Raw genomic sequence first — 11,451 nt, 5'->3', positions numbered from 1 at the left:
ACTGGAAGAATCCGTGTAGTGCAAGAGGTCAATGACCTAAAATACAATCTTTAACATTTCTTTGTCTTTACTATTTTAAGACTCCCCTCCCCATGTGTGCTGGGATTATGCAATAAATCTAAGAGAGAGATGAAAGATTTTTCCCAACGTCATATCAGTTGAAAATTTCACTTTAAACTGGGCTTGAAAATCTCACAAGCCATTCTGAGATCACGACTTCAGAGTTCAGTTGTTTTTTTAACATCTCTCACTCATAAAATGCATGTTTATGAGCAGTTTAAAGGATGATCAGGAGCGACCACAATCTGCAGAAAAGTTTAATTATGGTGCGTTTACGGCCTCAAAGTACATGGAACCGAACCCGAGAGAAATTCACGTGGTTGCCATGAGCTTCCACGTTGACCTAAGTTATTCTTTGGTATTCAAATATTTTCTGTTGGTTAAGTAAGGAATGAAATGGGAGCTCAGTAAATGATGGACGACAGCTGTATAAAATGCTGTGATCTAAAAGAAGTAGAAGGGTCGTGAGATCATATGTACGATGTTTTTCCGGGACCGTGAATGCAGCGCTTCCCATTGACCAGGCATCCCTTCCGGTAGATGAGGTCAACTTTTCCCTGGATCCGCCATTTCAGTCCTGGAGTTTCTTGTTGCACATTAGTTTTATATATATATTATTTTAATTTTGTCATGTTTAACGCTTAAGTTGTTGACTATCGGGTTTTGTGGGGCAGCAGAAGTTTCGTGAACTTAAACGGCTTGACACTACTCGTGGAAGTTGCCTAAAATAGCGGTGTTGTACCGTTTATTCAGGAACAGCGTTAGTCAACCAAAGTTTTGTATGAGTTGCGGATAGGGAGAGGCGAAGGGGAAAGGCCTCAAGCCTCGGACAGGATTTCACAACCATGGCCGGTAATTTTGATGCCGAAGACCGTGATAGCTGGTACTGGGAAAGACTAACTCGCCATGAAGCAGTTTCTCTTTTACAGGGACAGAGACACGGCGTTTTCTTGGTGAGAGACTCAATTACCAGCCCTGGTGACTACGTGCTGTCCGTCTCAGAGAACTCCAAAGTGTCCCATTATATAATCAACAGCATCAAAAACAACCGGCAGTCTGGCTCAGGTAACGTTCAATTGTTTGTGACCTAGCTAGGTACTTGGCTGATCTTGCTACACATGTTAATCCGACAATAATGTTTCAATACGTATTTTAATTTTAATTCTGGTTTGCTAGGAATTGGTCCCACTCTCTCAAGTCACGCCAAACGCCCTTTGTGAATTGTGCAATTTAACTTGATCTTGATAAACCGAAAATATACCTGCCCTTTATTACCAAAGTTTAAGTATTCCCTATATTTTCTGAAGGTACTCTTAAAGTCGGCACGTAAATAATATCGTATCAGTCACTCTCTTTTGCAAAAATGAAAACTTTTCCCTGTGGTTCACTCTGCTCGCTACCGCCCAGTATTTTGGACCATGTAGCGGTAGCTAACGGGCTAGCTTGTGTGTAGAAGAAAGGAATCAGTCTAATGTGGTTACATTGGTGACTGAAATTATATGTTGCTACACAGGCTAATCGTCCTGTGTTGGATGTATCAGTCGAACATAGCAATTAAAGGAAATTGTAAGTAACATTAAGTTAACGCTAGTGTACAAATGGTGTTTTTTGGATGGGCAAAGTTAAGTATGCTACTTTTTAAACGGAGTTTGGTGTTTAGCTAGCTAGCTATCAACGACCAATCAGACTTTATTTATTCAGCCACGGGACTTGGGATCATTTATGAACCTTTGCTGGCTGGAGCTTGAGGCGGTGTTTTGGCCTTGTGTCGGCGGCAGGACGGTAGCTCAGCGGCCAGCGGCAGTGAGGTGGGCAGGGCTGCTGCTGCTGCAGGGACTGAATGGAAGTGAATGGAAGTGAATGGAACTGGGCAGGCTGGGCTGTCACAACTGGAGGATGACTGGCCAGATTGGCGTTTCAGGAATGTCTGTGATCCTGCCCTGTTGCTCGTACATAGCCCTGCTTCCAGGTCTGCTGCTGTGCTTGGAGCTCTTTGTCCTTTCTGGCCTTCTTTGGCATTGGGTCATTTGTGTGTCTCCCTACCGTAAATCATCAATTATTGGTTCATTATTGCAGCCATGTCATGATCCTAGTCTGCAGTCTAAATATGGGCTTTTAAAATCATATCCAAGTAAGTGACTGATTTGTAGGAATATTGCAAAGTTTTTATGGGCTGTTATTTGAACTAGAATACAATCTGGAGCCAAAATTTAGACTGAAATGAGCGCTGTGATGTGGTGTGATGTGCACACCCGTGACATTAAAAGGGCTTTTAGCAAAGGCTGCAAGTGCAACTGCATTTCTGCACCTAAATCAGGACGGCCGCTCAAGCCAACTTAAATTATATTGGACTTATTGTTTGAACATGTTGGCTAAAAATTGTCCAGTGTTTGCACAAGATGATGCGGGCTAAAGCCGCTCCATGTTGTTACACATTTTAGTAAGATCGGATGATCCTCTGGTACAGATTTGTCAGAGATTTTGCGATGTTATTTCTTCTAAGTTGACTCTAGACAGACAGACAGACAGACAGACAGACAGACAGACAGACAGACAGACAGAGAGAGAGAGAGAGAGAGAGAGAGAGAGAGAGAGAGAGAGAGAGTTTATTTATCCCAAGCTGGGAAATTGCAGTGCAGCAGCAGCATTACACACAGTGAAATAAGTGAAAATAAGACTACAAAAAACAAACTATACATAATAAAAATATAAAAATAGCGAGCAGTAAAAAGATTATATACATAACAATAAAATAGCCAAATAGTAAACAGTAGTAAAAGTATTGCTCTGCTTGTGTTTTGAGGTTTTTGTGGACGATGTTAGTGAATCAGAAGCAGGTCTGTTTCGTGGCAATATTGGATTTACAGCATTTTGCATGAATGTGATGAATTAGCTTGATTTGTCCTGCATTTAAATCCCTGAATTATACCAAACCAGACATTCTGGTTATTGTATTTATAAACAGTTTCTCATTTGAATTTAATTTAGATTTACTCTATGTTGATATAAAATGACATCAGCCTAATTTTGGATTGTACACTCGTCGTCCCTTTGATGTGATGTCTCCTTAAACACGGGTTTCTGTAGGATGTGGTTGAACTTTTCAGTTAGAATATTTTTGCTTGCTATTTGAATACAAAGTTGGAGGAATCTGGTCCGTGCTGCTCGTAATGGTGGCTGTCGGTCACCTGTCTAAGGACATGAGTATTTATCTACTTGTTGATCAGTTTGATTCTGTTATGTTTTACCTTCAGCAAACTAACAGTCACTTTCCTCTGACAGGCTCGGTTCCTTCTCGGTTTCGGATTGGGGATCAGGAGTTTGAGGCGCTGGCGGCCCTGCTAGAGTTTTATAAGATCCACTACCTGGACACCACCACACTCATAGAGCCCATAAGCAAGGCCAAGCACACAGGGTTCGTCAGCTCCTCTGCCGGCGTCCCGCAGCAGCCCGAGGAGGCCGAGTTTGTACGGGCGCTATTTGACTTCCCAGGAAACGATGAGGAGGACCTCCCCTTCCGCAAGGGCGACATCCTCCGCGTGCTGGAGAAGCCGGAGGAGCAGTGGTGGAACGCTGCTAACCAGGAGGGTCGAGCTGGAATGATCCCCGTTCCCTACGTGGAGAAGTACCGGCCTGCCTCGCCTACCGCTGCTGGCCTGGGTCCCCCTGTCACTGGGACTGGACAGGGGGGGCAAGTTGGAGGGGTAGTGGGCAGCACAGACGGAACAGGGGCCCCTCAGGTAAACCCTCTGGGGGACCCGGGCCAGTACGCTCAGCCTGTGGTCAACGCCCAACTCCCTAACCTGCAGAATGGGCCTGTCTACGCCCGAGCCATTCAGAAGAGGGTGCCCAACGCCTACGACAAGACGGCGCTCGCTCTGGAGGTAGAAAATCCGCCCACCATTCATTTCCTCCAAGGCTGCTCTTCTGTTCACTGTTCACCTCTTTCTACTCTCTGTTTTCTTTTTCGGGTCTCAGCTGAGGCAGTGTAGACTGTCCTCATTGTTAATGGCTTACTCATGCATGTGAGCATACACACAAAGTGTCTTTACAAATGCAAGCTGACAGCGCACACGAAGACACTCGCAGATGAGATGGCGCTACGGAGGGACGGACACAGATCCTTGACAGTGGCTTCTCTTTATGTCCACATCGTGGCCCGTTGGGTTAATGTGAGCGGTACATTGTACATTCATTACCACTGGAGCCCAGTGAGACCAGGCTCGTTTTCAGTTGTTTACTTGAGCACATAGATAATCAGTGTTCAGAGCGAAATAAAACCATGTTAGAGGAAGAGAGGAGAGAGAATAAAGACAGTTTGCCATCCAGACTGTATAAAGATGATGGTTAATGGACCTAACCTGCCAAAGGCAGCTCGTCGTTGCCTGTCTTGTCATTTAAGTGATTAAGCAGTAAAATATAAGGAAACTGTGAACCTCCATCCTGACATGCGAACCAGCTTAGTGATGTGGTTTTGTCTGGTTTTCTCTCAGCGCCTCTCTCTCCGAACTTGTTTCCATCGGTGATGCTCGCAGTGCTACAGGCTAAAATGAATGTAGTCCTCATCTTCACGGTCCACCTTTGGACTGGTGCTGATTTGGTGCCGTCTTTCAACACTGTCTGCTCCTAAATTCCTCAGCTGTCAGTCGTTGGGGCTCATGGTTTCCTCTGTGTATCCTCCCAGTTTATTTGAGTCTTCTCAACAAACACAGGTGCCGCCATTTTACTTGAGATAACAAGAGTGGAAGATGGTGTATGTGTGTGCTTCTGTGTGAGATAGAGCAGACAAGATGACATAATGGTGTTTACGAACCGCCGCCGCCGCCACCACCACTGCCGCTGCTGCTGCTGCTGCTGCTGCAGCCAAAGTACAACTCTGTGTGTGAAACACTGAGTGAAGTCAAGATTCACAGCGCTGCACACAATGCCTTTAGTGTAGATAAGGACTAGCAATTATTGGGTAATATTCAGCTGCCGCTGTTATTTTGAATATAAATCTGCTGAACAGTTTATAAAGTGGAATTACAGCATCCTGTAAAAGTTTCCTGTACTTGCTGTAATTCACTTCTTCTGTACATCTGCCTCACGTTTTTAGCTTCTAACATAAAAAGCACGAACATAAAAACTTCACAACCAAACCCCGACATCAGACAGACATCAGACAGACATCAGACAGACATCAGTGCATGTAAAATAGGCACTGCTACAAGGACTCAACTGAGTTGGGATTTTGAAGGCGAGTAAAATATTGTTGTCTGGCCTAAAGCTGCTGTTGTCTTCTCCAGTAATCTGAATAAACCCGTCAGCCTTTCAAACAGGTCGGTGTTCAGTGCTGGCGGCTGTTTCTCCCTGTTGGAGAAACAGTGCAGGCAGGTTTAAGATTGTGGATGTCAGAGCTCTGCATGGACGGCGATGGCTAGAAACAGTGACACGGCTGCTTTACTGTTGGTCACTTTACGGCTCTTAAACCTGTGTTTCTTTGATTGGAATGAAAAATGTCGGTTGCACCTAGCAACTGCTACCTCAGCTTCCATCTGCACCGAACATGAAAACCGTTGTTCCCGTTAATCAGTCGAACTCGGGCGTCTGTTTGTGGGTTGCTGTCAGTACTGCCAGCTTCCACCGGCATCAACTAATCCTGCCAGTCGATGCCGAGCAGAGAGAGAGAGAAGATGTTTGTTTTGTGTCCACACTTATCTTCTGTTTTGACATTCGACAGGTGGGAGACATGGTAAAAGTGACCAAGATCAACGTGAACGGCCAGTGGGAGGGCGAGTGCAAGGGCAAACGAGGCCACTTCCCCTTCACCCACGTCCGACTGTTGGAACAACACCATCCCGATGACGAGAGCTGAGAAACACACGCACTCCCATCACCTCGACAGTGTCCGGCACATCCCTTCTCCTTCGCTCATTTCGTCACGTTCGGAAACAAAAAGATTTATACAAGCACACAGTTTATGAACCTTTGAGCTACACTGGTCAGGCACTCCTGACCCTGCCAGTGAAAGACGTGTTGGGCGATCTTACATAATGTCATTCTGAAGAGTTTACACTGAGGCCAGACTGATATCGGTTCGCCTATAAACTGCTGGCTTCCTCCTCCTCTACAGCCACATAAACATTCAAACAATTCAATATTCCTTGTATTCAGATAGATAGCAGCATTTTTTATCTTTATATTTATGAATGCTTCATTTTAAAGGAACAGACTGTGTCGTCTTATCACACTTTCAGTCTGATCTCTGTGCATCCAGTGCAGGGAGTAGCCTAGCTTAGCTCCTTGACGGAACGCAGGAGCAAACTGTTTGCCTTCCTGAGTCGAGAGAAGAATATGAGAACAACTCCAAAGCAGCTTTCTTCACTGCTGTTTTGTTCATTGAACAGCAGTAAAAGGCTGTTTCGGGTGCTTTCACAATCAGTCTGTTGGCTTCGTTCTGGCTGGTGTGAAAGCAAAGCAGAGCCGCTCGATTTTATTATAGTAGGTGTGAGTTTTATCATGAATTCAGAAGTCAAACTTAGATTAAATCCATCTGCTGCCCAGGAACTGTTAACATGGTCTCCGTGGTGATATAAATAGCCATGGTAACGTGTGTGCTCGTCAGTATGTGAGTATAGGAGTTAAATCAGGCCACACGGTAAATATCCTCCAGCACAAGATGCTTCTGGTTTGTCCCGTTTCTACCTTTTAGGCATTATTTCTAACACCTGTGGTCCAGCTGCAGCCGTGACTACGTTTGCTTGGAACCACCTGTTTCTGCAGGCGTTGAAATTTGATTTCCCCTCTTGGGTCCTCGCAGCACCGATGATGAGGACTGACACCTTGTGGTCTGTTGGTAGACTCGTTGGTCCGTGCGCTCCTGTCCAACCACAGTCTCAGATGATCAGTGCTGTGGGCGGGACATGAGTGAGACTGCAGAGTGGTGAGTGTAGGTTGTCCATGTTGGACATGTTCTCACCTACAGGTAATACTCTGTTTTCATGTCTGGATCAGTTCAGGGTGGAGGTGCATGCGTGATCAGAGCTGCATCAGAGCCAGAGTGCAACATTTTTAGTAAATCTAGAGACAACATGCACGTTTTCTTTCCCAGCATCCATCAGTTGATTGGTTGAAGAGTAGGTAGAGTGTCAGTCGACCAAAAATTGTCATTGGTTGACTCATCAGTGACCTGTCAGTCCAGATCTCTACTGTTGACAGTGTGTCACTCGTTGGTAATAAGTCGTGTGAACAGGAAATGAAGCAGCACCGAAAGGCAACAGTCTTGTTTTTCTTGATTTTCAGACTGAATGAGCCAAACTGCAGGTGTGACATCGTCCTTCAGAGCAGTTAGAGTTTGATCAACATCTGATGGATCCTGTGACTGCAGCATCTCAACACAAGCCAACAGTCCCCCTAAACGAATGAATCAGTTCTGAATGGAATAAAAGGCTTTAGGAGGCACTGAGCGGAAAGGGAATGAAAATTGTCATGTATAAATATTATTATCAGAGGGGCGACATCAGGCGCCAGAAACCGATATCAGTCGAGCCCTGGTTTACACACCTCCAGCACAGCAGAGTCAACCTGCTCTTCCCTTCCTGTGGCCGCCCACTACATTTCATTCACAAGCAGAAGGGAAAACATGGATCGCACACAGGAGACGAAACGCTCGGCTTCTCTCACAGAATCATGAATCGGTGAGTTTTCTAGTGCTAGACTGTGAACCTCGGAGCGAAACGAGCAAAGACTTGTCCCGATGCCTCCGTGTGGGGGAGAAGGACGTTCCTCCTCGCCAAGACGACTCCACCAACTTATTACATCCCACACTACCAACCAAGTCCTCTTTTTTTGTACTAAAAGTGGAAAATATTATGATAGAATTGACTATATATATATACACACCTTACATGCTAAACAGTGTAAACATGTCTCCTTCCTTTATATTTGATTTTCTTTTACTTTTTGTTACCAGAGACTGTATACCTTTTATTTTGCGTTCCTCTTTTGAAACACTATTCAGCGCCAACATGGATGACTTCAAGTGCAGCAGTGTGAAAGAACAAAATAAGCCCCCTTTCAAGGAGGAAGAAGAGCTCCCCCGAGGCTGGTTTAGACGACGAGAGGAGGAAGGTTGACGGGTTTTATTTTTGTCTTCCGGCAGGCTTTTTAGGACGTCGTCGTGCGGAGATGCTTTTCAGATAAAATCCACCCTAAAACACTATTATTGCTGCTTTTTTATGTGTAACTGGTGAAACAGACGTTATGTCACTTTATGGCACGCCGTGACGGTCGCTTTCTGTAGGTTTATTGTTTCTCATCGGCTTTTTCCACATTGAATACACACGCTATTATTACACATGAAGCTTTTATAAACACATGTGAGCCCGCGGAGCATCATGTCAACATGAAAATAAACCATTAAATGGTCTGTTGCTGTAGGGATTTCGCTCTCCTGAGCTAAATGTCATTTTCCAACATCCTGTTTTAGAATGCAGCCTTAAACCTTTTCCTCCAACGTAGGCAGATCACCAACTTGGGATGTCCTCCTTCATGTTATCCCTGCTGTTACTCGGGGTAACATCGTGAACACTAATTAGGTAGCTGCAGTAAACAGCAATGAGACTGATGCCAGTGAACAAACACAGAAATCATCCTGTGGTCAAAGTCTTATGACTCACCTGTTATAGCAAACTGAGGTTGGGGTGTACCTTCTCCCCTCCCATAAATGCAGCTTCAACAGAAGTATGAGCACGGTGAGTGACAAACCCCAGCTGCACCGGGGAGGATCTGCAGAGTCACAGTACATCCTCTCTGCCTCGTGTCTGGAGCTGGAAAAGATGAGGAGTGTTAGTAGGAACTTACTGGCCCGAAGCCTAAACCTCGATCAGCCGGTCAGTATTGTTTTTGATATTTTAAGATGAACAACACGCAGCCAAATAGTTTCCATAGTGCTCACATAAATACATTTTGTCTGTGCTTTCCAAATCAAGTTGAACCGTGAGCTGGGGTCAGATGTGTGAACAGTGCCTATGCACAGAAATCATTAATGCGTCACTTCCCACAGTATTCAGAATATTTATAACAAGGGCTGTATGTGAGAAGGCGTACATCTCGCACATCCATCAAAAGAGCACAGGCGTGGTTTCATGGGAGAAATGACCTGAACACCCTCTGTATCTCTAACAGATGCAGTGATCCAGCTGTGTGTTGTTGGAGAAAATGCAGCTGATGTTTGGTGTAGGTCTTTTCAGCACCGTGTCTGCAGGCAGGTGGAGCAGACAGGTGCAGGTGTGTTTGGCTATAGCGAACTGTGGGAGGAGGAATGAGGCCTGCGACCCTGTGCACAACTTCACAACGAAGATTTCTAAAACGGATGTAAAAGAGTGCACGAGCACATGTCTGCATGTGTGTGAACACACCGAGTTTTATGCATCTGGCCCCCAGTATCCTGAAATACAGTCTGAGTTTACAATGTGTTCATAAATTGTGAAATTTTCCCTCCATTTTTTTTTTATTGAGACTCAAATTTAAGGAAATTATTTTTTGTATGCCACATTTATGCCATATTTTTATTATCCTTGTATGTTTATTAAGAAATTTGAGCCACAGCTGTGGGTCACGTTCAGGCCTGTGTATGTCAATAAACACATACAAAGCTCTAATTCCCCACAGTTTATGTTTCTTTGTTAAGGTGGAATATTTGAGCTCAGCACAGCACATGTAGCGGTGACCAGTTAACACTAAATGACTTGGTGACAACAGTGTGCTGAGATGCTTCAGATGTGTGTTGGTGATTTTGGGAAGTGGGATGCTTTGAAAATCTAAAATCTAGTGCAACTGGATCCCGGAACACATCATCACGTCACTTATTGTTTTAGCAATTCTAAATGATCTGTTGTGTGCTTTGTGATGACAAGCTTACAGAAATCTAAACTGAAAATGCAAAATGCGAGTGTGGTCATCGTTTTGCATCAGTTGGATCAAAAAGATGACGTCTGAATGGAGGTCGCTGCTTCTGCCACATTTCCTTCCTTTGAATGGAAAACAGTTGTTTCACACTGTGGTCTGTCCATTCTGTCCTGGTACCACTTCACTTTTTATGTGTTTTTTTTATCCTATTTTTCTATTTGTTGTAATGCCTTTATGCAAAGTGTTCAGCGGGTATTGCATTCAGATGCACAGCACTGAACTCCCACTAAGTGTTGCCTTTAAGAGAAAATATTCTCGCGTCACAGTTATTCCACAGCAGCTCGTTGAAGACCAATGAACACTTCAAAAGGATTTTAGAAGATACCACTAAAGATCCTACAATGTGCACCTTATCTCCTCTTCAGCTCAAGACAAAACACACGAAGCCTCTTCAAGCCAAATACTGTTGAACTGTTTTTTAGTTTGTCACAACTATCATGTGTTTTTGCTTTCGTGCCGTTTCACCCCGACTTTGAAAGGACCTGAACGAGCAAACATAGGATTCTTTAAAGAGTACAATGTGTCAAAGTGTTATGAAAATATATTATTTGAAGTTAAAAATCTACCTTTTTTATTTTCTGTAGCATGTAATGTGTTAAAATATACCTAGTCAATAAAAATGTACCAGATTGTCAGGTTGGCCTTTACATCACTGTCTCCACATGGTGTGATGTCATTCCATTTAATTACATTCAGTGTTTGTTGTTAATGTTGAATTGCTTTAGTTTGCAATGTGCTGATCGAGCTCTCCACTGAACTCCTGCATGAGATGTGAAGTGACAGCAGCTTTTTCGAGTCTACATTCTCAGTCTGTTTACATCTACTGCAGAACATTTGGTCTCATCACTCCCAGAGCAGATTAGTGCTGTAATGACACAGTAAATCATTACCACATTGTAGTTAACAACAGAAAAAATGAAGACATTAACAGATCTGTCACCGAGGATGGAATGAAGTTATGGTCCTGACTCTACGTCATGGTTAAATTCTTCTGCATTCCCATTACATTGTTTTCTGTACATCACTATAACTATAAGCCATTACTACACTGTGTAGCACCATAGTGATTAGTATATGTATATACATTTCTTAGAAAATAAAACTGTAAGCTTCTTGCAAGATAGTCTTGTATCTGAGAAGTGTAATCTGCATTTTAATTATATTTATTGCAAAAGGGGAAATATTTAGTAGTTTTATCAAATAAAAATTAAAAAAACTACATTGCCTTTAATATTTTGGCTTCAACTACATTAAATGATCATTCAGGCACGTACGATTACTAATTTACATCCGTGTAGCAGAGGGTTTATTTCAACATAACTTTACTTATTGATGCAGCGTTTTTAGTAAGATATAACATCAGCTCAAAAACACGACAGCGCAATATCACTGTGAAAATAATGCTTTAAATATCTAATTAAATAATTATTTTTGGGATATATG

At 43.5% G+C, this 11,451-nt stretch overlaps 1 protein-coding gene across 1 annotated transcript; it reads left to right on the top strand.

The window, feature by feature from the left end:
- Positions 1-622: 622 nt before the first annotated feature.
- On the top strand, positions 623-11,079 carry LOC121617722 (adapter molecule crk-like). Its single transcript, XM_041952938.1, has 3 exons — positions 623-1,125; positions 3,343-3,944; positions 5,780-11,079. Exons 1-3 carry the CDS (start codon positions 906-908, stop codon positions 5,912-5,914), a joined length of 957 nt encoding a protein of 318 aa, XP_041808872.1. The 5' UTR covers positions 623-905; the 3' UTR covers positions 5,915-11,079.
- Positions 11,080-11,451: the final 372 nt, after the last annotated feature.

The sequence above is a fragment of the Chelmon rostratus genome, chromosome 14 (genome assembly GCF_017976325.1).
Source record: "Chelmon rostratus isolate fCheRos1 chromosome 14, fCheRos1.pri, whole genome shotgun sequence".
NCBI lineage: Eukaryota > Metazoa > Chordata > Actinopteri > Chaetodontiformes > Chaetodontidae > Chelmon > Chelmon rostratus.
The sequence above is the reverse complement of the archived record's forward strand: the minus strand, read 5'-3'. Positions and strand labels throughout refer to the sequence as shown.